Below are 27057 nucleotides of genomic sequence, written 5' to 3' on the forward strand. Positions count from 1 at the left end.
CTGCTGCCAAACACAACAATGCCCTGGGATCTGCTCTGACACACCCAGGAGGTGAACACAGAGTCACTGGACTTGGCCACATCAGCTGTGAGGATGATGATGGCTGCTCTGCTACACTGACTGAGGACAGGGTGATTTGTATCTATTGATGAACAAGCAGCTAAAAATGGAGATTTCCCCATTTTTATAGTGTAATGAGGAAAGGAAGGCATTGGAGGCATGGAGTTTTCTCAGGCAAACACTCTGGAAAGAGACAGCAGAAAGCCCAATCCACTGACTTCTCACTGCATTCCCAAAAGCTGGGTTTGCTTCTTCAGCACTTCACTGCATTTCCATAGCAAGAAAATACCAAAGCATTCCACGCTTGCAGAGAGGAGCCTGCTGTTTGCTGCACTGCTGCAGTGCCTCACACATCAGGAATCCTGCCCCTGATGGTCTGGAGAACAGGGAGAAGCTGCAGGTGCTCCAGCAGCCCCTGTGAGCTCACTCTGCTGCAGGGGACACAGCTGCTGAGGGCTGTCCTCAGGGTGATGCTCGGCTAAGCTGCTCCTCCCACCTGCTGCAGAAAAATCCATCTTTGGTCACTGCATCTTGTAAGATTAAGGCTTCTCTATCATGAACTGCAAGTGGGCAGAGTTTATTGCATCTGCTTTGCCTAACTGAAGAGTCACAGACATCTGAGCAACCTCACAACTCAGTAAAATGTGGTTTTCAAAGAGATTTTTTTTATTTCCTTATCCTTGTGCTATTCCTGTCACATGGCCTGGCTTCTATGCACCCAGATAGAAAATAGTTATTTCATTCTATTTCAAATATTGTCCCAAATAAGCCAAATTTTGCTTTTAAAAGAAAATGAAAAAAAAAACCCAAACAAGTGTCGTTAACTACTACAAAATTTAATGAAGCTTTAAAAAAATATTATGGAATCTTGTCACACTGAGTAATTTTTATTACAAGGGCAATTTTCTTTAATGAAGGTTGTTAGGTGAACTGGACAGATTCCAATGGCTGTGCCTATGCTGGGCAAAGTAACACAGCCCAAAAATGTAAATGACAGTAAGATTATCTGCAGATTAAAAACTATTCTGGTAGTTTGTTAGCACACTTTGCAACAAAGTTGATGTACAGTGTATACCAGTCAAGAACTGCTGCTTTCCTTACTTAGAGCTGTAAATAAAGCTGTGTGAAGACAGCAGAGAAACTTTAACAAGCAGCCTGCTTTACAGAAGAGCCCCAAACTTTCCAAAATAAGGCATTATTTTCCCTAGGTCAAATTTCTCTGGTGGTCTTACTGTCCTTCTTCCTACTGGCCTCATCTAAACAGAGCTGCCCTCAGATCCCTCTAGTCATGGCAAGGACCTTCCAAGATTGGAATTCCTCATATCCAGTTGACTTTTCATTCCAACATTGTACTCTGCCACCTGAAGAGGCACCTAAGAAATTCAAAACCAAGCATATGCAGATGCTGGGGGAAGACAGAAGAGTCCAAGGAGGCTTTTTTGGCTTTTTTTTAATAGCTTATACTCACTGTAACAGCTCTGCAGTATTTGGCAGGGAAGGGAGTACCAATATTTGCCATAGAAAAAAATTACCAGCCATGACTTGAAACTATTAAAGTGATTTATGTCCTGTGAAAGAACTATGAGTGAAACACTTCTGTCCTGCCAGTGCAACATTTCATGGTTCATGTGATACCATCAGCTTTGGTATTTGGAATTTTACACTGTGCAGCACATCTGTAGCTCCAGCGCCTTTTCCAGATGTGTATAATGAACCCAAACCAGAAGGAACAGCACTGCAGAAAAAGGAAAACATTCCCAGACACCTTCCCATGTTACTCAGATGCCATGGATAGCACCAAAGGTGCCCCTGCCCGACAGGACCTGCTGAGGTGCTTTAGTTTACACTCAGTCCTGAAGCTGTGGAGATGGGAGAGCCACTGCCCCCTGAAAACCCAGGGAACCTCCCCCTCCCAGCAAAGGGCACAGGAGGACAGGAGTGGAGGATCTGCAGAATTCCATTTTAGGCAGAAAAGGGCCATTTCCCTTCTCTGCAGGTTATTTTGGCTGCTTTCCAACAGCAAAGCCTGGAGTGCCAGCATGCATCTGGCATTTGTTTACAGGTTACCCCAGCCTGCCATCCCCACCCTCCCACACACAGACATGCTTGTTGAAGATTACAAATGAATCCATTCATTTTTACTTGGCTACTTGGCCCCAACGTGCTGTTTAACAATTTAAGAACGAATTATACTTCTTCCTGAATCCATCATAATGTGCAAGCCAGGCCTCCCTGAAATAGAAGATTCTAAATCATTGGAATTAACTTCTCTCCCTGTTTTGGTGCAGATGAGTAATCCTTTGAAACAGCAAAATGTGCTGTTATCCAAACAGGCAGCACTTCCACTAGTTTTAATTTTCTTTCAATGTTTTCACGCTCTGATCACTGAAGTTGGTTGGGAGGATAATAAATTGATTTAACAAATTGTACTATGAGCACCAGTCTCAGTAATAGAAAACTGATTAGGCTGATCACAGCTTTCCAAGCTGAATCTTCTTACAAAGAGGAAAAGGCTTGAGAAGGGAGAGAATTAATATTTGTTGCTTCACTGATTATAGTTCTGGGGTGGACTCCAAAAGGGGAGGGGGTCCAGTTTCCACTGCCCATTCTGCATCAGTGCTGGGTCTCAGCACAACTTTAAAAACAGGAACTGAGGGGAAAGGGGTTTCTGTGCATGAGACAATAGCTGAATATCACTCCACATGATAATACAGCATGGTTTGGACTTTAACAAAGATTAAAAGGGTTTGCTGAAAACCTTACTGGTTTTGTTCTCTTTCTAAATGGTTTCAAACCAAGCTTCTGTTTCAGGTTCAATAAAGTGAACAGAAGTGGAAGAATGGTGGCCAAGAAATAAGCCAGACTGTGAGTTAGTGGGGAAAAGACCACCAGGTGTGAGCCTGGGCTGTGATAAACTCAGGTTCACAAATTCTGCTGTGCTGCCCGTGCCATCGATTCACCCTTCAGTTTGCAAAGGGAACTCTGTCAGTGCTTCCTCCACCCTGCACAGCAGACATCCCAACCCTGCTCAGGAATCCTTCAGGAGATACCAGCACTGAATGCAGAGACAAAGGTGTCATTTTAAAATGGGGGAATTCACACTTACTGGCATCAGTATATAAACACACCCAGACCCCAAGGAAAGTTTAGTAGGATGTAATTTCAAGCAGGGAAACACACAGGGAGCAATCATCTCAGTGACAGCACAACCTCTCAATCTCTCAGGAAAGTTTAATTTGTAAAGGAGTCTGTTCCAAGTGCTGCTTTCTGAGGGAATCCAAAAAACCCATGTACTTATCTTTCCTTCAGGCTGTAAAGGTGTAAACCTCCTGTTCCTTGGGAGCAGTGCAGCCACCCTGTGGTGTGTGCATCACCTCTTAATTCCTGCACACTGACCTCCTGGCTAACCTACAAGATCAGTTTTTCCCCCTCTGCCAGAACCATCTCTCCCAGGGGAAACAGTCAAGCCATTCTCATTAGTTTACTCTTCTCCCTTCCCATTTCATTAAATATGTATCAAGATTAAAGCACCCACTTAGGTTTTTTCCTCTTCTGTTGACTACATTTCATCTAAAGAGGGTATTTTGTGACTCTCAGTGATTTCCTGTTGATTGCTTTTAACCTCAGAGCTGCTGTGCTGGCACACACACACTGGAGAGATGCAGGGTTTGGCCTACACAGCCTTTGTAGCTGCAAAACAGGGGAGAATTCCTTGCAGTACACTTAATATTCAGCTCAAGTTTGATGTAGCCATGGTGACTGGCAAGGAAGGGCATTACTGTCCCAAATTCCTGCCTTCAACCCAAGCAATCTCTGCGCTCATCTTAAGGCCACATCAGTAGCTTTGTCTGACCAGTTGTTTAACCAAAGGAATTCCTGCACTCTCAAAATCTTTAATTGCTTTGAACCTACACCATCAACTGCTTTTGGAGAGACAAGGAGGGGTGCAAAAGCATCTCAGAATTTTGTTCCAAAGCCTCCTCTGTGCCCAGGGAGTGTTCCAGGACACAGCCACTGCTGCCAGTGATGTTCTGCACAGTGTGTGATGACAGGAGCCTAAAGCCCATGACCAACAGCAAGGCAAAACTTGCAAACATTTGAAGAGATGCAGGCAGATGAAGTGTTAAGACAGTTCCTACTGAAACATTTTGGAAAGTATCAAAGTTGCAAGATTAAAGCCTTAAAAGTCACTGAGTTTTGCAGGGGAAAAAAAGAAAAGAAAAGAAAAGAAGATGCCAAAACAAACCAATCCTCAAAGGGTTGGCTTTGTACATGAATAGTGCTGATAGAGGCAAAGAACTTCTTGGCCTGAAAGTATTTGCTCTGTGCAAATCATCAGAAAAGGAAATATTCCAGAAACAGCACAAGGATTGACAGAGAAATCTGCTCCAGACTTTTGCCTTGTGAGAGAACAGTCCATTAGAGATGTAACTCACTTGAAAGGGGCTTTGATTTGGTAGGAATGCACCCTTTGGGTCCCACAGGCTCTGATCTCAAGTGCCTAAGTGAGGAAGAACAACTATGAAACCTAAAATTAATAGCAGAGAACTACAGAGTTTTTGCTCTGGGGTTGCAGCCAACTTGGAATATTGGAAAACTCACTGATAATCCTTCAGCCCTACAATGATGTTTGAACATTAATCACCATGAATGACAAAACAGAAGGAGTTCTGTCCTGTAGTTCTGTCAGAGAACAGAAAACAATGTATTTGGCAAATGAAAAAATTAGCAATACAGCTGCAGGGAGAACACACTCAAATGACTTGCAGTAACAAACTCTCCCATGCCAGAAGTATAATTTACAAACTCACACTTTACTCTTCTTTTAGACCTCTTCACCATCAGTTCCCAACACTCTGGTTTACTTTACTCACAGGAAATGCAGCTATCACAGTAAGTCAGTGACATCTGCTAGAAAGGTCAATAAATCTATTAAATCCTGAAGCACAGATCCAGGCCTGTTCCAGCTGTACTGATACCAAAGCTAAGCCATCTTGTGGGCAACACCATTCTCAAGTAACACATTAATTTTATCTGGATGACAGAGGACAGGGCAGGGCTGATAGCTGAAGGTCCCTGCTTTTGAATCTGGAGCTTTGGTTCCCCCCTGCCCAGCAGAGTTAAATTTCTGTGCTCCATCAGTGCATCCCTGATGTGGGGAACAAACAGGCAGCAGTGCTCCTCAGGAGCTGATGCTACACTCACAGAACTGTGTGCCATTTCTTTACTAAGAAAATATAACTGCAATTAAAACCAGAAAAGGACTGTGGTTTGGCTTATCCACTTTTATTTCTCAGTTGAAGCAGCGTTTAGCTTCCAATTTTGAAGAAGCTAAATGCTTTTTGAAGAGTGGAAGTTTCCACCTTTATCAGAGTCCCTGTGTGGAACAGCTGCTTTGTTAATACCACTCCAAATGCAGGTTTAAATAGCAGAAACTATGATTACCAGTAATAGATATCATATATGGGCAGAGGGTGTTTGAATCACATTTCTAATTAACTTCTATAGAGAAGCAGCTGTAAAGCATTAAAATGCTGATTTGCACTGCAGCTGGCAGATATCTAGATTTTTGACTCCTAGCAGATGAGGACATGTACTTCAAGGTGAGGAGAATGAAATTAAAGCTGTTTTCCTGCAAAGCTCCTCTAACAGAAGCTACATGTGTAGGGTTTCTTAGTAGCAAGCAATGCACTGAGATTTACTTAATGAGCTGTAATGGAAACTCTGCTCCTCAATTATTTATTTTTTTTTAAACTTTAGACTGCCAGACATCCTTCACTACACAATAATTAGCTGAGGAAGAGGTCACAGTACACTCGACCTTTTAAAGCCACCTCATTTCCTTTCTAGAAGAATCTTTCAGCCACAGCAACTGATCTTAGAGAAATAAATACAGGATGATGAAAAGTAAACTGGTTAATTTAGGCTGTCACAAACAAAGCTGTAGTAAACAACTACAATAGGCCCTCACACTTCTTAAAACACCAGAGAATAAACTTTTAATGCTCCCCAGCCATTGCCTAATGAACAGTGCAGGTTTTAGACATCCCTTTATGAAGGGAATACACGAGTACAGACATTAAACACACATTAAAAATGGATACTCAAAGAAGGGAAAACATGAAATTGAATTTCATCCACATCTCACTGATCCAAAGCAGACTTTGTCACTGTTATCTAAAGTATCCCACACTCACAAGACACTGCCAGAAATGGAGAATAACAAATTACTCTCTTCTCATAAACAAAAATGGGACCTCTGCACCAGTTTTTATTTTATTGCTCCCTTTGGTGCTCACTATGGAAAAGAATGCTGGTGAGTTCACAAATTCACTGCTACACTCTTGTCCCTGCTCTGCTCTACTCCCTGGGAGCCATGCTGCAGCTTGGGGCAGAAATTTCACATCTCTCCACCCAAGAACCACCAACCTTCTCCCACTCACCCAAAGGGAGATTTATCTCACTGTCTGTTACTTCAAAGACATTTTTCATTAGTCTAAACAGATCTGCAATGAATTCTAACAAGGAAAAAAAAAATCCTCTTTATTCTGTGACTTAATTTACAAAAATAATCTTTCTATCAGTTGTTTGGGACAATATTTACCACACCTTTTATGAGACCTTGAAAGCAACACTTAAAGGTTGTGGAAAAGCACAGCTGGCCCAAAAGAGCGTGGCTTTTTCTTCTTTTCTCCATACTTTCTGGTAAGAAGCTTTAAGATGAAAATATTGATAATTCAGCAAGAAAGGCTGTCATCACTTTGTCCTAAGCACAGGCACTCCATACTGAGATGTACTAACCAGATGCACTCCAGTGCATTTAAGAGAAAAAAAAAATTACTTTTACAGTGCATGTGCCTGAAGATGAAAAGATAATCTCTTTAGCTGCATAAATCTGTTACTGTTCCATTTAAAGATCAAAAAGAATTCAAGTATTAAACCTTTTTCTATTTCAGATACTCAGAACATGATTTCTTTCAATTAAGGCCTGGCAGATGTGGTTAATGGAACAGAGCTGTATTTGTTATACACCTGCTGCTGCACCAAAGGACACATTAATCACCCCTGGCCTTCTCCTCACTGCATTACTCAGTGACTTCTGCCCTCCAGACCAAATCATGCTGCTCATGGTTCAGCCAAGTTCCCTCACTCACATTTGGTTTTCCATTCAGATTATCCCATACCTCCAGAATTACCTGTACTGCAATATAAAGAGAGGTTTAAAATGTCACAGGGATTTATCTGTCAAGGGAAAAAGAAGGATTTGGTTGTGCCTCCCCTCTGATAGGGAAGGAATTAAAAAACAAAATTTAAATGGTTGAACATATAAATAGAATAGACTCCTAAAAAAAGTTTTCACAAATTAAGATGAGGTTCAAGGTAACAGAGCAGTCTTGGAAGATGAAGCTGAAATCCAAAATCTTCATAATGCTCACCCAAGGGAAAATGAGTTCCCATACACATTCCTCAGAACAAAATTGTCTCCTTGAAATCCCCTGCAGCCAAGGATGTATTTACAGAGCCTCCTGGACAGCCTAAACCAGGCTGTGTTTAAGGTAAAGGCCAGAGGGTTCACTTTGCAAATGTCATTTTCATACTGGGTCAAACACATTCCAACACTTGGGCTCAAGGATTTGTTGCCTCCCAGTGCCAGTGCAGATTTTGCCTGGCTGCTCTGAGAAGGATGCTCAGATTTCACATCTTGCCACTGTACAGACATGCAACACCCTGGGCACAGGGCCCAGCTGGGTTAACACTTCCAGAACAATCCTGATGTTTGGAGACTGCAGTATTTTCAGTGCTGCCACATCCAGCTTGATTATTGCACCAACAGAGTGCTTTGCATGTAACTCATGCTCTGGAGATGACTGATGCTGCAGTTCTCATCTTCAACAAGGGACAACATTTGTTCTGAAACACTGTCATTTCTACCAAAGTAATCTTAAAAACAAGTAAGAACAGGCTGTCACTCAATATGCAAATAATTGAATGCTGAAACGTGAGTTTTATGGGAAATTCAAGCACTTAGCCACAATCACTGATTTCTGTCAAGCTCAGCCATAAAATAAGATAAACCCTGTGTGGTGTGTAGCCTTTCCTCTGAGCACACAGCCAGCCCCAAGTACACCACAAGATGCTTCTTTTAATGACATTCAGCAATTAAGTCACAGCCTCCTGCACACAGTAAGCTTCAAATGTCTTGAATAATTTTTAAATTTCCATTGCTGCAAAGGGTGAAAAGGTAAAAATCCTACCATGCCTGACATTAGGGGAAAGGCTGAAAAATCCATGATATCAGCTTGCTCCAGAAGCACATAAATGCAAACAATTAGTTTGTTTTAGAGGTATTCTTTTACAGGTGTTTCCTAGATAAGTTATAGGAGCTCTGCAGAAAAGGACCTGGGAGTCCTTGGGCACAAACTGAAGCACAGGAAATGCTGGTTAAGCATAAGGTATTTTTTAATTACTTTTTTTTTAAACTAGGTCACTGACAGAGTGACTGAACAGAAGAACAGGCTCCCCAGAGACATCAGGGAGTCTCAATCCTTGGAGATTTTCAACATTTGAGTGAATAGTAAGATCTGCAGAAACCTGCTGTAGCTGAGCAGAGGGGCTGGGTTAGATGATCTCCAGATTTCCATTCCAAAGTCAGCTATTTGTGATTCTGCACCTGTAAGAGACCTCTCCTCCAAAGCAGAGGAGTTTGCCTTCTGCCTTTCAGCAGGATGTTTGATGTTCCACTGCTGTGCTGGGCCACCAAACATGCACCAGGTGAAAAGCAAAGCCCATTCTGACAGACATCCTGCAAAGGGATCCCCCCCTGCTCCCCCAGCTCAGGGCTGACCACTCATTACTGAGGCAAGGACAGCTTTACATCTGTTCATGCAGACACTGAGACAGCTCTTACAGCAGAGGTGTCCACGAGCTCTGGAATTAGGGGGAGACCAACAACTCATTTAGTACAAGACAGACACCAGAGCTGAAGAGCTCCATTTCTCACCACAGCAATTCTGCTGCAGGCCCAGGGACTGAAGCAGACCCTCAAGAACCATGAACTGCCTGCCTGAGACTTGTTCCCAGCTATCAATAACAAAATGCCATCAGAGCTGACAGAAAAACCTGCAGTGCTACAAACTGACCTGCAATTCCACTTCAGTTCTCCTCCTGCCATTTTTATGAATACAACCAAATTCCCACTCAGCAGCATGGTAATTAGATATTCAAAAAGCAAACAAATTTCACATGACAGTCCCCAGGAAAAAACTGATATACATGGAAAAAACATTTTTGTTTACTTAGGGCCATTCTGGTAACAACAGGCTTGGAGGGATGCAATTAGTATCCTGCAAACCAGCATATGAAAAGGTTTAATTTAACCTATCAGACTGAAAGAATAGCTATAGAAATTAAAAGTGAAGCCACAAATCCACACAGGACTGCCACAGCTAGGAGTTTTTATGATCAGGAATTCTAGAGTGGTAATACACATGTGCTGCATTCAGGATTCTGCTTATCCAGAAGGGGAGGCATTATTTTGGACCACCCTGCAAGAGCTGAGGTTCATCAAACCCTGGAGGTCAGCCTGTGGCTCTCTGGCAGCTCTCTGTTCCATGCAGGAAGAAGCAGCCAGTGCTGGCCAGGTTAATTCTTATTCTCCAACAACACTTTGCTGAATTGGTGCCTCCCTCTTCAATATATTGAACTATTATACTATATATTCAACTTATTATACTATTATACTATATATTCAACTTATTATACAATTATACTCTATATTCAACTATTTTCTTCTGCACAGAAAATCCCTACAAGTGTTCTGAACTGGGGAGAAAGTTCTTACATCACTCTCAATCAAGTTTGTGGGGAAAAAAAAAAAAAGCATTACAGCATTCTTAATGCAATGCTACACATACAACAGAGACTAGCAGTAGAAAAAGTAAAAAAACAACCCTGCAATGTTCACTCTGCTGTGACCAATGGCACATGATGGAAAGCAGCAGCTCCTTTAAAATCAACCCAACCTACCAAGGGAATCCCCACAGAGGAAGATTTAAGTGTCAGAAGGAGCTGCTGGAGGTGGCAATAACTGCAGCTGGAGGCAAAGGGGATGGAGCCACCACACCCATGGACAGGCAGCCCTTCCCACAGCCCTCTGCCTGACACAGGATCCTGCACAGAATTTGGGTGAGAATTTGGGTGAGGTAAAGCTCTCGCCTTTTTTTAGATTTGGACCACTTGCATTATACTGCAGGCATACAAAAAAAACCCCAAAACGTTCCAGACAGCAAGTTGTTCCAGCACATTTTGACTTTCCAAGTACAAAGCAAAGGAAACATTTAAAAAACATGTCTTGTAAAGCTTTTGCTGCTCCCTGTTAAGATTTGCTGTCATCGGGACAGCATTTTTTGGATGAAAAATGTTTATTGCTAAAGGTCACAGAGTTGTCTCTTTCAAGCAAATTAAGAAATAAATGGCTGCTGACACTTCCAGATGATGATTCATCTGTCCAGGAGCTCCAATAATGCACAGCCACAGCTGCCCCTCAGGTTTGCTGCAGACCACAGCAGCCACCAACCAACCCAGAAATCTGTCTTCACTCTCCTGTTAGCCAACTTCTCAGCCCTCTTCATAGACACACCAAAAATTCCTTACACTCAAGCTTAAAACCAGATGAAAAACATATGAAAATAACATCTGTCAGGAAAAACACCGTTTACAGTAGCCAGGTTTCCACACTTACTATTTCCATTATTACCAAAGTCCTCTCTTCTTCATGTGCAGCAAAGAATCTCCATGTATGAGACAAAGGGATGAAAGAAGCTGATGGATCAGCACCAACATTCCCAGAAAGCAGTGAAACAGCAGAACCCAAAGCAGCTGGCAAACCCCAGCACACTGAACCCCAGCACAGGTCAGCACACCAGAAATGCTGGCAGGAGAGAGACAGAGAGAGAGAGAGAGAGAATCTCCTTGCCAGGGAAGGTCAAGCTATTGAAGAATATTCTTTAAAGAGTTATTAAAGTTCTGGAGGTCTGTTTAGACAACCCTCGAGTGAAAGGCCAGCAGGAGATACAGCAGAGATATCCAATGTTTTATCCTGTCAGAGTAACATCTCCATAAAAAAAAAATTAATAACAGATTTTTATTGAGTGATTATCCTTTCCATCCTTGGCTTTTCACTGGAGTTTATGGGGACTATTTACTGATCTCTTCAGGGAAGGAGATGACATTTACTGTTCCTCCTGTGCCCCTCTGATCTCAGCCATGGCCTCTACTGTCACTACATCCAACAGTGATTCTGTAACTTTAAAAGATGCTGCTACAAATTTAGGGGGCTATTATTTCAAACAGAAGCACAGAATTCTTGAGGACAATACAGAATACTTTGCAGACAATGCAGAGGACCAATCATTTATGACTTGCAAAGAAAAATCAAGAAATTTCTTCTCATTCTTTTTACTGTCTCCAGTTCTGTGGCACAGCTGTGATGATCATGAGCTTGGACATGGAGTTCTTATTATCTGCCCAATTTAATCATAAGAAACAGATAACCACAGCAGTTGCCTAACAGTCCAAATCCAAAAATGTGCTCTTTTCGAACATATAAGATACAAGTAAAAGTTTTCCTGGAACTTTTGCTCCTTCGTGCATTTGATGCATTAAACCATCAATTTATCAATTCCCAGTTACTGGGTTCAGGTGTTTGTTGTTTAGGTTTTGGGGACTTTTTAATTTGTTTTTTTGGTTTTTTTTCTTTTTTTTTGTTAAACAGTGGATAAATTACAACCAGAAATTTGTAACCTTTAGCCTTTCAAGTCAAGATCATGTGATTAGGATTTAAGAGCCCTAAGGATCTGTTTAAGCTCACTGAGGGATGTGCAAGCCAACTCCAGTGTGGGTAAGGAAGAAAAGTGCAGAAACTGACAGCACTGAAGGAAAGATGTTTCATCCTAACCAGCAATTGTCCCAGTGTGCAGAAATCAACTCTGCTAGCAGGAAAATACTGGTTTAAAAAAAAACAAACAAGAAAAATCCACCCCAAAGAGAAACCCCACACCAGTTTTTATTAACACACTCTCTTTGCATGAGTGTTATTCTCTTCCCTTGATTTAGCCTCCTGTCCAGCACCTGGAGTCTTTTATATCCATTTATAAATAGATGCTGCACACAAGTGAATCCCAGCTACTTCTTGCAACCTTTGTATGAAAGATGGATGACCAAGGGAGAAGAATTTTTGTCTTATCAGAGGCAGGGGGAACAGAGAAGAGTGAGCTGGACAAACAGCACAGGTACAGATTGAGGAGCAGGGGGGGAACCAGGAGGGCTCTCTTTCACCTGCTCAGGCCACATCTAAAGAACAAGGAAAACAGACCCACAGGAAACGAAATTTCATTACTTCTACTTCTCTGAAAAGAACCCATTTGTACAATTCACTCGTGGTTACAGCATGAGCTTGTCTAATTTGCTTCTAGACTGAGGAGCAATAAAAAGACCTTGTCAGGAAGGTGGGTTTTCCTTCTCCTCACCTTAGCCTGAAAATTCTCTTAAGAAATACTTATTTCATGTAACATTGATTTGTTCAATGCAGCATGCCTTGCTTGCAAACTAATGAGAGAAGAACTTCAGATCAAGTACTACAGCAGTTGGGTAGTGCCTATTTGGAAAGCAGTATAGGTCAGAACACTAAATATTCAAAAGCTTGTTTCCAAGCTCATTTAGGAGCTTCCTAGGTGTAAGGTTTTTGGAGATGTATCCTTTAGGATCTGTACAGAAAGCTCTTTTGCCTCACTTGATCAGTGGCTTGAACTCTCTGCAGCTCATAAAGCTAAATAGTAACTTTACAGGAGAAAACAGAGTTACTAGATCTGACCATAACCCCTCAAAGTCACTGTGCCCTCCTCAACACCAGTCACAGCACTTCCCATGGGATTTCTCCCCCTATGCAATGACAGGGGCATTGATTCCTCCTTCACTTGCCTTTTCCACCACAGCAGGAGTGCAAAACACAAGGCAAAGTGCAGCTTAATTTGCATCAGGCACCATTTAAATGGCTCAGAGAAAAAGATCTCAGCAACCACAGGCACACATTGCTGCTGCAATGACAAGTGGCTGTTCCATTTGTGGTGATGTGTGAGTGACTCCACACCTCTGCAGACAGCACTTCAACCCAACCCAAAGTGACTGCTCCAGGCACTGCAGTACAGAATACCGAGGGAAGTTCCCAGAAAGGGAGAGAAAAGGTTTGGATGCTGCACATTTACTTTTCAGGAGCACAAAATTCATGAGAAAGGCAAGCCAAATCATAGGCAGTCCCAGATGGGAACCTTTTATCAAGGATTCTTTTACATGTTCTGCATCAAGAAAGAAAAAAAAAAAAAAAAGTAGAATGTAAGGAGTGAGCTATTCCCCCCTTCCCACCTCTTGGCTTTTTTTTTGTTATTTCAAGAGTCAACATTTAACATTTTACATTAAGGGCTACACAGGCCCTTAGCTGAATATTAAAACCAGCTTCTCTGGCTTTTGATACTGCCCAGAACACAGGACAGCCCATCCCAGCAGCAGCTACACCAGCACACCCTGAATACGGAACACGAATTTTCTGCTTTCAAAGGTAGCAAGACTGCCCTGAGCTCTGCTGCTGGCAAGTGAAAACCCTCAGGTCATTACACACATATTTACAAGTGCACTGATCCCTCAGGAAGGGAAGGCTGGTGGGAATGTCACAGAAAACCATCCTACCTCTGTCACTGAAGTCATCCACCAGCACGATCTCTGCCACCAGCTCGGGCGGGGAGCGGTTCAGGACGCTGTGCACCGTCCGCAGCAGGGAGGACCAGCCCTCGTTGTGGAATGGGATTATCACACTGGTGTTGGGCAGCTTCTCCAGGTACAGCTTGTTCTTGCAGCTGGACACACACAGAGCAAGTCAAAAGGTGCTGCCAGAACGCACCAGACACACCAAAAAACACCCAAAACACAACAGCGCTTCCATACTAATTACCAGCAAGCAACTTGGTAAAATAAATTTAGTAAACTTCTTTACTCCTCAAAATGATGCAGAGTGCATTAATTCTCTTGATTTTGAAAAAGGGGTAACAAACTCTTGTGGAATGGGATTATCACCCTGGTGTTTGGCAGCTTCTCCAGGTATAGCTTGTTCTTGCAGCTGGACACACACAGAGCAAATCAAAAGGTGCTGCCAGAGCACACCAGACACACCAGCACTTCCATATTAATTACCAGTAAGCAACTTAAAGTAAAGTAAATTTAGTAAACTTCTTTACTCCTCAGAATGATGCAGAGTGCATCAATTTTCTTGATTTTGAAATAGGGGTAACAAACTCTTGCCTTGTAGGGTTCGTTTCAAGGTAGCTTCATTAATAAAATTCTGCTGTATGAAGTGCAGAGTTTACTTTCCTGCAGGTGTGGCCATAAGTGGACTTTACACCTGGTTAAACAGGTAACCTCTAAGGCCACACAGTGACCCAATGTACTTAAAAAAACACCCAGCAGCTCTTCAGTAGGGGCCAAAAATCTGTTCTATCCCTGGAGCCCCCTGTGTCCAGAACCAACCAGTGTGTGCCGTGTGAATGGAGGTGGTACTGTGACAGTGCCAGCAGGACAAGCTGCCCTGTGCCCAGGAGTAGCACAGGGAGATGCCACACTGTCCCCTGTCCCTTGCACAGCCCCCAGGCTGCTGTGCAGGCTGTGCCCTGCCCTGGGGGCTGTCACTGTGCACCATCCCAGGCACACAGGCAGCAATTCCTTGCCCTGGCCCCCGCAAGGACACACAGGAACGAGAGCCACTCTGGCAGCAGCAGCTTCTCCCTGGTACCTTCCCAGGGCACAGAGAAGGATGTACCTATGTTATACAAGCTCAATACATCTGTGCCTACAGGAAGTTACTCTGGAGCCTGTGTGAGAGGACAGTAACTTATTCTGGGTGCAATGAATTGTGCTGGGGTGCTGCCAAGAGCCTGCAGGCTGCGGCTGCAATGCACAGATGCAAGATGCAAACTGAAGCTGCAGGGATTGCTTTCATCCAGCCCTTGGCATTGCCACCCTAACCTTCTTCCAACAGCTACTAGCTACAGCTCTGTTCCAATATGAACCAAGAGCCCTTGAATTGTTTCTAACTCTTCTTACACTGGAATCCTCATTTTCTAGCTTTAACAAGTGGAAAACTTTAGCTATTAAGTTTAACCATTAAGCACGGAGAGAAATTGCTTCCCTCCAGCTACTGTATCTACAATTGCTTTACAAGACCTGCAAAATTAGTATTTAATATTAAAAACCCTAGAGGAGCCTAAAGGAACTGTTATCAGGGGAAGACATGACTGTTGAAACAAACAATTGTATGTGTGCACCAGGCAGATCCAGTACATGCTGTGCCCATCTCCCTGAGTCCCACAATTAACAGAAAGCAGACACACTGTTTGGTGGATTAAAGCCCACACAAACCATCAGCTGCTTCTCTGCCCTTCCCCAGCCAGGGCAGCTGTTGGGTGGAAGCCCAGCTGTGGCCCCAGAGCTCAGGGCAAGGCAGATGATGCATTTTTCCCCAGCACACCTTCTCCTCGTGCTCCTCACTGCATGTAAGAAGCTCTAAACCACAGCTCCCCTCTTCCTGCAATCCTCTTTATGGACTTGTAACTTCATGGCTAGGTCTCAGCCTAACTTTGTTCTAAACTGCCCTCCTCACCCTCTCCAGTAACACAAACCATACCATCTCATGCCTATCTTTTTTAATGGGCACAGAGAATGCACAGCAGATCCTTGCAGTTGTGAATTCCTTCTCTGCACATCCCCACCATGGGAAACCCAGCTCAGCCAACCCCAGCACCATTAGGCACATGCTGTTTATCCACTCCTTGAGGCCCCCACAATTACAGCTGGCTGTGCTGGGGGAAAGGATTTGTCAAGCAACAAGCAAATCACTGCAGCAGCACCATTAATCACAGATTAAGTTGTTGGTGTCCCTTCACTTCACTTATTAATTTTATCTGGGGCTGGAGTTAGAAGTTTCACATTTTACAAAAGTTTAAATAGTAGAATTAGCAACACTGCGTTGGGAATTTCAGGAAACACTGGAGCATGTGAGGTAACACATTTAACCCTCAGATAACAAAATACTGGCATTATCTGATGTTCAAGTTCCCAGAGCCCAAGGCAGACCCTGTAAATGGAGGCCAGGTAGAATTTAGATTAGTGAACTCAAAATGTATTTCCTAGAACTTGAACATGGGCTGATCCACAAACATCTTCAGTTACCTGATTTATCTCTATGTTTAAACATTTCAGCTGCATGCCTAAAACATTTATGGAGCTACACTCACAACCTTTTTTATGTGTTTATATTGAGAAAGAGTGTCAAGCCAGTGTATTTGATTAGTTTGCTGTGACAGCTGAAGAGGTAATATCTCAATTGTGCAGTTAACAAATTATAAAACCTGACTTCTGGAACTTGTATCTTGTGAATAAAGTAGATGTTGAATTCAGATTTATTAAACTGTGATAAACACAGCTTTACACAAAAGAATCTCAGATTCAAATGTCTAACAATGCTTTCAGATTAAGAACCTCACAAAAAGTATTTAAAAACCTCTCAGCTTTGTATAAACAAGGTCTAAACCCTAACTGATGCACTTTTGCAAGAGAAAAACTTCTGGCTTGCCCAAAATCCAGTTCAGCACCATCCTACAGCATAATGTCCAAAACCAGATGAACTCTAAAGTCAGTATTCAATTGGAACTCGTTTCTACTTGTAAACCCTGATGAGGCTGCTTTTATGAGGAAGATGTCCACAAAAATAATCCACAAACCTGGTAAAACTCTTCATACATAGTTGAGTGAAGCTACTCACATCTTTTTCTGCTCCTGAGCATTCCACAGTCATTTCCAGCTAGGGGCCAACATAAGTGGGACCTCAGGGTTACATTAAAGATTTCTTATGAGCAGGATTGCAAGTTTGTGGTAATTTAAAGTCTTTTGAAATCAAAAAGAGATTTTTTTTTCTCCCAGATTTGATCTCTTCTATTTCCCACTGAAATTACTATACGCTGTCCTTTATTAAGGAAATACCAGGATCCAGCTGTGCAAAGATTGGATTTTATGAACAAAGGTACAAGAGTCCATAATAAAAAAGAACACATTCCTGTAGAGGTGGTAATTTAGGGCTTGCAAAGCTTCACTCCTAGAAATGCAAACTGTATACTCACTTTGGGTGCCTGATGTCTGGAAGGGAACGATTCAGAGAAATTTTATCACTCACAAAGATATTAAAGCCATTTTCCCTGTATGCCTGGTCCACTCGCTCTGCATCAGTCATTGGGTAAGGTTTTCCCTGTTCTCCATTTCCTGTGGATAGACAGAAAGTAAATACAGATCATTGCTGCTAATTAGTGCTTAACGGGCCAGAAACCAATCCATACAGCAGAAAAAAGAGCATCTTAAGAGTCCTTTGAACATTACTTTATGAGTTTTGTGCTCTGTGTCATTTAGCACCAGGTCAACCATGTCAATTTAACAATTTTATCTGATAAGCAGTTTTGCTGCAAACCACTCAGCTGTGCAAATCCAAGGTAAAAATCTTCCTCCTAACACCAGAAACAGATGAAGGGGTTTTGGCAGTGCTGTGGAAGATCTCCAGAATGCCTTTTGTTTCACAGTGGGAAGAATCCACGTGGTTTGAATATCTCAGCACTGTTGGAATTCTCAGCACAGATGGATTTGTGCTCTTGCACTGAGGGGCAGAGCCCTTGCAAACACATCAGTGTAAAGCTGTGACATTCAAAATGGGCCTTGTTTGCAATGCAAGGCAAACCCCAGAATTATGGAATGGACTTGCATGAATGTTATAGTCCAGAACGTTTTTCTTATTCTGGATTTCCCATTTTTGGGAGAGGTACATGCACACTTTTTTGAGGGAGAGGGGTAAGTTTTTTAAAGTCAGTTTTCCACCTGTCATAAAAAAACCAAGATTTAAGAGATGCATTTGCACCTCAAAATAGTTACTGTGGAGATGAGGAAAAAGGAATTTAACTGGGATTAACACAGTTAAAAGATTAACAGATGAACTGGCTTTAATGCTGCATCATGTCAAGAACATCACCTTGACCCTAACATTGAACATGTTGTTCTACACTCAGCCTACCAAATAAAATCAAAGTTGCAATCTGTATTAAAACATTTTTATAGCAATCTTACATACCTACACGCTCCGAGTCCCTCCTTATGGCTTCTTTGTTGTGCCAGTCCTTTTTCCTTTGTCCATCAGCAAAGTAAGGGTCTTTCTTTTGCCTCACATATGGTGCCTTTTAAACAAAAAAATTGGATATGTAATAAATACACAACAAATGAAACCTTTCCTCAGCAGCCTCCCCTTCCTGTAAGAGGAAATTAAATATCTCCCTTAAGGTAAGAGCATCACAGGCAAGTGGCTTTTAGCCTGAAAGGGGTGAGGGAGGAAGTGAGTTTTGCTTGTCTCAGAACTTTATCTGTGTCTGTTAAGTGATATTTTTCCAGGCACCATCACATATGCAGAACATTATTTCTTAATCAGAGATTCTATTAAAAACTCCCATTTTCATTTTGAAAACCTCCAATACATCTTACAGCCTTTTTGTTAATTAAATAGGATGTATTGGGAGACCTACTGCAGGATCACTATTAATGAGACACTACCACACCTGAATAAAATCAAAATAAGATTTAAAAGGTCATTTATTAAGACTCTTGCTGCTGAACCCAATTAGAGATTCTATTTCATGATGTTGTTCCTGAAATTCAAGCCACAGGTGCTTTGAAAACAAGTCAGCAAATGAAGATCCCCAGAAATCCAATGTCTCCAGCTCACCTCTGACTGCTCAGGATGGAGACTCACATTTGCTGAAGGGAAGAGGAGGCATGAGAGGCACTGCAAAAGCCTGATATTGATTCACATCATGCAGGGGAAGGCAAGTGCAGCCCCAGAGCAGCTGAGCTGGTGAAAAACCACACACTCCTGTCCTGGACTCACCAAACATAAATATCAAACTAATTTGCTTAACCTGCTTTGTGGTTTTCCAGCTGTCCTATTTAACAGCACTGTTCTGCAAATTCCTGCCTGGTGATAATGCCACCCCTGCTAATGATTCCCACTAAATAACCCACACCAGAGCACACTGCCATGCTGTGAAATTTTTGCCTCTGTTTTACAAGAACAATTCTTTGCCAGGCCAGCTCACTGACCAGCCTCCTCCTCTGCCAGGAAAAGTCCTGGAAAGCTCTCACAGACCAGAGCACCTCCTTGCCAGGAGAGTTTTGCCAACTTTCTGAGCGCTAGCCTCCTGCACAAGGATCATAATGGGCACAGGAACAACTGGCAGGTCTGAAATTTTTATATTTTAGGTCTCTTTGTCTCTTGTTTGTAGTGTTCTGGACTGAATGCACACACCAGGAGAATCACTGACAATGCCACTGTCCCTCCGGCCATTTGCTGGATAAAACATGTGAAAACCCCTTAAAAGCAGTTGCTGTGGAAACCCCTCCCAGCCCTGCAGAGAAGAGCATGGCCAGAGTGTCCAGGGACTGGATCCAGAAGGAAGAACACAGGGTGCAACCCTGAACCTCACAACACCCACTGTGCTTGTGGCAGCCCAGCAGCCCAAACCAAACCCTGACAAAGTGAGCAGGGAATTGAGGCAACCTGGGGAAAAGGAGGAAAACTCAGACCCATCAGCAAACAGCAAATCCAACCTGTCTAACAGAGCCTTGCTGAGGGGGCTTAAATCTCATCTCTTTCTGGGACTGGGGCAACTAAAACTAGAATTGCAGAAGCACCTCCCTTCCCTCTGAAAACATCCATGGAAAACACCTGTCCATGCTGCAGGCACCCACCCATGGGGACTGCTCTCTGAGCTGGTTTTGGCCAGGGTAGAGTTAATTTTCTCCACAGGAGCTGATAGGGGGCTGTGACTTGGCTTTGTGCTGGAAAGTGTTGATTAAACAGAGATGTTTTTGTTGCTGCTGGACAGGGCTTAGCCAGAGTCAAGGCTGCTTGGCTTTGCCCTCAGAGAGGAAGGTGGCAGAGCATGGGAAGCTGGGAGGGGACACAGGCAGGACAGCTGTCCCCAGGGACATCCCAACCATGTGGTGTCCCACTGATAAAGCTGGGGGAAGGAGAGGAAGCAGGGGTTTTTGGAGTGATGACATTTACTTTCCCTGCTTTCCTGGGGAACGCTGAACACCTGCCTGCCCGTGGCAAGGAATGGATCCCCTGGTTTGTTTTGCTTTGTGGGGTTTTTGCTTTACTTTTTCAACTCTTTCTCTCAACCCATGAGTTTTCTCACTTCTAATTCTGCCAGCTCTCAGCCCCACCCCACGGCAGCTGGGACACAACCAGGCCACATTCCAGCCACATTCCTTCTGAAACACACTGAAATGCACTGAGGGCATGGATCTGGAGCTGTCCTCCACCACAGCTCCCAGGAGACGGGAGGGAAGTTGGAAATAGACCCCAGAGGATTCACACCAACATCTCCAGACCCCTCTGAGGGAGGCCACAGCACTGGGCTGGGGCAGGAGGGGGCATCTCTCACCCTCACACAGCTGTCCCAGCACAGCAGCAGCCTAAAAGCCATTAGAAAGCACTCACAGCCATCCCTGCTCAGTGGGTGCAGCCCCAGGCTCTGGGCTGGACTGGTCCTTGTGTTTGTGTGCTCAGTGCAGGATAATGTGTACAGGGAAGGAAATTTTCTGCACAGCTTTGAGCCATTCTTTAGAGGGGTCAGCAATGTGCATGTAAACATCCTCAGAGCAAGCAACAACCTAATGCAAGCAATTTAAACCCTGAGATAGAAGGAAAGCAGGCAGCAGCACACCATCCTCCAGGGCTGTGAAAATAAAGGAAAACAAAAACAGGAAAAAAAAAATCACAGAGACTGCCACTGTATTACCCACTGCACCAACCAGACACACAGACAGCAGAAAGCCAAGCACATAGATGGATTTCTCTCAGTCCCAGATAAATTTACACACAAAAGCATCTGTGAGCTGGGTTAAGCTAACCCTGTCAAGGCCACACATGTCAGTAATTCGTAAACTTTAAATGAAGCAAGAGGGAAAACGATGAAGCACATGCATCAGTTATCCAGACCTCTCTGAACTGCAGTGTGGGACTGCAGAGGTGCCCAGAGTGAGAGTTATTGATCCTGAAGGGCTGGGAACAGGCTCTGTACTGCTCTCAGTCTGGAGACTTCCAAGGATCAACACTTCTTCACGTTGGCACTGACAGAATGAAATGAGGACTGTGCAGGGTGAGTCATTCCCAGCTCCTCTGCCTGCACTGCTCGTGGTGCTTCTGCCCTGTACAGCTCACCCCAAACTGTCCTATCCACACAGGACAAGCACAACCTGAACCTCTTGCTGCATGTACACAAACCTCCAAGTGGCTTTTAGAATCCTGAAGGGTAGACACAGTTCCAGGTCATGGCAGACATGCTGCATTCTGGAGCTTTTTTTGGTCTTTGGCAGAGAAGTTACCTTAGTTCATCCAACACTGGAGTCCTCCATTACATTTAATTCAGCCTGGGTAAATGTTAAGAGGTCAGAATATTTCTTACTGTATCCCTTGCAAGCAAACACCCAATGCTTACACTGGTTTTGCAGGTCGCTGTTAAAACAGCATAACTGAAAAGTCTGCTGTGAGTCACTGACAAGTTCTGTCAACAGTGTCTAAACATTCATTTTGAAGTGACTTTCAGTGCTAGAAAAGGAACATCAGTGTCTCTGCCTCAGTGACCTTGCCAGCCCTCACCATGCACACAGCCCTGGAGGGAAGGTGCAGCTGCAGCAGCCACATCAGCATTGCATTTCTGATTAAAAACCCCACTTTCAACACCAACTTAATTTGAGCAGACCACCAAAAACAGTCAGTGTGAGCTCTAAAACATTTCCTTGCCCCTCCCTGACTGACTGCATTATCTGATGCCATCACTCTCAGCAGAGCTGTGTGTAAGGCTGCAGGCACGGTGCCACCACGGGCACAGGAAGGGTGTGCACACTTTGTGTGTCCTCAAAGTGCCTCTCACTGGGAAAATGGGCAGATTTTGGAAGATCTTTTCCTTCTTTCTTGCTTTACCCCTCCAGCCCCCTCTTTGTAAAAGATGTCTGAGGCTCTAGAGATCCAGACACAGCATACAGAGAGACCAGAATGTTGCTTTTTTTAGTGGTTTCCTTCAGGGATGCTGCATGGGATTTGACTCAATTATGCAAATCACATAACTTGATGATACTCCTTCAACAAATGCTCTAGACTGTGATATCAGAGCAATCTGCAAAACACAGCAAGTTTCCTAGGACTGACTTTTTCTTTAACTCTTAAACAAACATCTCATTTATGGCGAGTTATGTCATACATGCAATGCTGTATTTCATCTCTATTTACACTCTCATCCTAATTTTCTCATTAATTCTAACTGCATAGCAGGAGGTAGAACATTTTTGTCCAAACCCTCCACCACATCCCCCTTTATGTGCATTTTATCTGTGGAATGCAGTGACCACTGTTTGAACATTGGAGCTGTCAATTCTGCATGGTTAGGGTAAATGCACATTATGGATGTGGATTTCTATCCCTATAAAAGAGGTCAGCAATTTTCACTTCTGCTCTGTGTTAGCTTCCCATTTTGCAAAAATATTGCTGTTTTTTTAAATGGTCAATTGTAAACAACACGTAAAAATCAGATTTTAAAGCGTGAAGGTTTCATTATGATCACCTACTCAGGCTATATAAATGTACCATTGAATTCCATCCAGGAACTCCTCCAACAAGCCCAAAAGTTCTATTTCAGCTCAAGCACATTTTCTTTCCCTTAAGAACTGAAAGTTGTTTACCACTAAGGAGTGATTACTTCTCCAGCAATATCTTAAACCATTCTCCTGCCTGTTTCCAGCCTTCATTTTTTAAAAACTGAAAATGAACTAAAGTAGAAAGGCATATTAAGCAATACATTGAAAATGGATTTAGACAGATTGCTGTAAATAAGCCACTTCTGTTGTCTACCACACTGTTACTTAACACGCTGCCAAAGCAATTGATCAGCGTTCAAACGCCAAATGCACAAAAACAGAATTTTAATTTTTTGTTTAATCACTATTTAGTGTGTCTGGCTGCAGCCAAAATAAAAAAAAAAAAGGAAGTGCAGATCGACACATAAGCCAAGAGTTTTCTACACACGAGGAAAAAAGATTTGCTGAAGCATTTATGTTAACCATAATGCTGTAGAGATCTCAAACCCTCTTCAAACATTTGTTTTGCTGATTTATTACTTTCTTTCAAACCAAGGAGCTATAATCAGACCCATGATTTTTGGAGACAGTGTCAAACAGGGCATCTGCTTCACTCCAGATCACTTATCCCAGCACCTCAGCAAGACTGTCTTGCACTTATATCCTGAAACAAGATGTTGAAGATGCCAAAATAATTCAAGGAAAACAAGAGGGAGAGGGAAAGCAGCAAATAAGAACCATTCCTCTGTTTATTAAAGGAACTTGCAACCTGAGGTGAACTCAGTGGAACACTCAAGAGCACACACCTGGGAACAGCCCAGTTGTCACACTGTGTGACATGGCAGAGCAGAAAGAGAAAACATCCATAGGCAGATTCCTTCCAGTCTTCCAAAACCTGCAGGACCTGAGGTGTTTCAGGAAGCAAAATGTGAGGGAAGCCAGGTCTAGGAGAAAACAGGAGGAATCCTCCCTCTCACTGCAGCAAACTGAGGTTTTAATGATCATAGGGCCATCCATGCCAAATGTAAGTAACCCTTTCATAAATAAATAGATAGCAAGTGTTATTGCACCATGAAGAAATGAAAATTCTTTTTTTGGTTTGTCAGAGCTCTATCAGCAAGTGTTGAACAACAAACTGGCACAGCACTCACGCAGCACAAACAGACTGCATCCTTTTCACTGGCAGGAAAACAGCTGAGACTTTCAGATGAGCTAATGAAAAATAAAAATATCACCAACATCAGCTGGAGGCTGCTCCTGGGTCAGGAAGCTGAGCATAACCTCAGTCAATCAAAGCTCCTCATTTACTGGAACAGGAGGCAGCACACTACTGGAAAGAAAGGCTGCTAAAAGCCTGTTGTGTGATCTACCCAAGTGTTTTCAAAAGGTTAATTTTTGAAGCTATTTCAGTCCATAAAAAATTTAAAAGGTACATTAACATAATTCAAACCTCCAACATTTGAGGAACTATTATAAAGCAACGCAGGACTAAATGGTATCCCATCATGCAGAATTTTTAAATGCTTTCAAAGACAAAAAAGCCAAGTTCATCATCACAGCTTGTTGGGACTCACATCCCAGCAACAGGCTTGAACCAGACCTGAATTTTTCCTGCAGAATGCTATACCTTGGCCATCATTTTCTTTCCCACCTGTAACACCAGTTAAAAATTGAAATTCAGATTTGTGCTTTGTTTTTGAGGAGGCCAGGCCTCAGAGCATGGAAATATCCTGATTCCTTCAGCAGCCCCAGGACACTGTGGGCACTCCTGGATCAGCCTTACCCTGTGTCAGAGAATGAAACCACAGCTGGACCAGCTGAAGGGACCAGTGCAGACAGGCACAAAGCAGAGCCTTTTGTGCAGAACACCCAGGGACATTTGGGAGCTGTAGAGTTGTTAAAGAATATGTTCCTTGCAGAACACTCAGTGGATGGGACAGCCTGCTGCTTTCAGCTGACTCTGCTTTTTAATGCAGTAAGTTTTTTGGATCAAGTGCTAGAACAGTACTTGTTTGAACTGAAACTTCCTCCCCCCTCTTTAAATTCCTTTGGTTAACAAGTTTTATTCAACATCAACTGCTGAAAATCCCTTAACACAAAAAAAAAAAAATCATCTTGCAAAAAAGTCCTGGATCATCAGTGGATTAAAGTCTGCAGGCATCAGCTGAGGACAGTGATATGACATCCAGCTTAGTCATCTGTCTCTGCCAAACCCCTCACACTTTGTTCTTTGCTTACCTTTAGAGATAATATTGTAGTTTTGTGATCTCTGCTGTTCTGAACTTACTGTTTGACTAATTCAGCCCAGGCCTGCAGAGGCACAGCCCCTTCCAAGGTCAGCACAGAGCTCCAAGCAGCATTCTCCTCCCTGATTTAAGCACATCTTGTGATAGCACAGCAGTTTCAGTCTCAGACTTTCCTTTCAGCTGTTAAAACCCCAGCTGGCCTAGTTTTAGAATTCATTTGCCCACAAGAGCTTTCTCATCTTTTCTGCTCACTAAAACGTTTACAGCCCTCTCCATCTCCAGAACTGCTCCACCTCCCACACTGAGCCTGGCTCAGGAATCTGCTGAACACCCTGGAAAAAGCTCCTGCAGGCATTTAGCTGGGGTAAACCACCTTGTTTTCCCCTCAAGCAATAGGAATAATTCTTTGACCTTGCTCCATGATACAGCAACACCCTATAAAATTCCCAAATAACATCTCATACCCTGGCTAGCCTCTGGTTGATGGAGACAGCCCACTCCTCACCTTGCCTGAGGTACAACAGCAGGAGGGGCTTGGACAATAAACATACAAAATGAAGATGCAGACAAAAGTAATCTCTCAACTGCCATTCCAAATGAGATTAGACTTCCCACCCCTCCCACCTTCCCTTCCTGCTGGAAACATAAAACTAGATGAGCTCTCCCAAGGAAGCAGGGCACATTCACTGTTTTATCACAGGTCCAAGAGCTGGTTTAGGACTGAACTCCTGGCAGAAGCTAAGGGCATGAAATCCAGAGAGATGCACTTTGTTTTCCACAGAAGCTAGTGCTAGCTGAAGCTGTCTAAAATACAGCCTTGCATATAGAAGGAGGGAGCAAGCTGCTTTTGACCATTTGAAGCAGAACCTGGCACATGCCTGCAGATACCCACACTCCATTGAACTCAGCTGAACAGCCCACAAGGTGTAGTGGCTTCCTACAAGGGCCAAATCTGGAGCACTGTTTCTGAAATCTGACTTTCCAGTAAGACCTACAGATTATGCTGCATATGCAAAAAATAGGTGAATAATCTGTATGAAGATTTATTAAAAATGCAGGACACAAATCCTATTAATTCCATCATTTTGGTGAACTCCCTGTACTCGAGCCATAAACTCCAGATCAGATTATAGGAATGTTAAACCAATCAAGGACTGCTCAGATGAACACAACTTCCAAATATTTTATACACAAACACAGAAGCACACCCTGTATAATATTAGCAGAAATCTCATTAAAAATACATCAAAATGAGCATCCTGAACATCCTCCAGACAGAAATACTGCACAGAGGTGAAATTCCCAGCACTCAACCAATACAAGATGACAACTCAGGTGGTGCTGCACGTAGGTGGACCTGGCAAAGCTGTGACTGCAAATTTGACCTGTTCATTTTACAGGAAAAAATGTACAGCATTTCTAACTCTTTGAATGATAAAACATGGTAATTTGTGCCTTTCATTCAATGGAATCCACCTGATTGGGTCCTTGGGAAACCCTGGTATAAACTGGGAAAACTGGTAGGAAAAAAGAAATCAAATTATATAAAAAAAAAAGATAAAGCTGCTAATGCTTCAATAATCACTGAAGCAAGGACAGGAAAAAAATGTGGCTGCTAGACATGCAAAAGAAGAATGCTAAGTACTTTCCACAGAGACAGACATTTCAAGAGAAAAACACTTAATTTTGGGGACTTAGCAATGTGCAAAGTATACTACCAGGACACTCTGCACTTTGTGATAAAGGCACAAGTGAGACTGCACTGGAACATGTTTTCTGAGGTAAGATGAGCGAGGCAGTTTGAAAGCTTGCCAACAGTTATAGTTCATAATAGTAAACAGAAATGCTCAGGATTTTGCCCAAAAAAGCAGGCAGAGCACCATAAGGCATCCATAAGCCTGAGAGAGCTGCTGCAGTCTGCAACAGCTGACAGTGTAGATCAGATATTTACCTTTCCTCATGGAAACTGGGCTGCTGCCAA

General features: G+C 43.0%; 1 protein-coding gene across 1 annotated transcript in view; it reads right to left on the bottom strand.

Annotated features, from left to right (window-relative positions):
* Positions 1-27057, bottom strand: part of GALNT10 (polypeptide N-acetylgalactosaminyltransferase 10) — a 77932-nt gene that overhangs the window by 22416 nt on the left and 28459 nt on the right. The window contains exons 2-4 of the mRNA XM_054642966.2: positions 18272-18374; positions 17280-17418; positions 13801-13967 (exon numbers count right to left, since the gene is read on the bottom strand). Of these exons, the coding sequence (XP_054498941.1) occupies positions 13801-13967; positions 17280-17418; positions 18272-18374 (409 nt within the window). The remainder of the gene's footprint in view (positions 1-13800; positions 13968-17279; positions 17419-18271; positions 18375-27057) is intronic.

The sequence above is a fragment of the Agelaius phoeniceus genome, chromosome 15, assembly GCF_051311805.1.
Source record: "Agelaius phoeniceus isolate bAgePho1 chromosome 15, bAgePho1.hap1, whole genome shotgun sequence".
Classification (NCBI taxonomy): Eukaryota; Metazoa; Chordata; class Aves; order Passeriformes; family Icteridae; genus Agelaius; species Agelaius phoeniceus.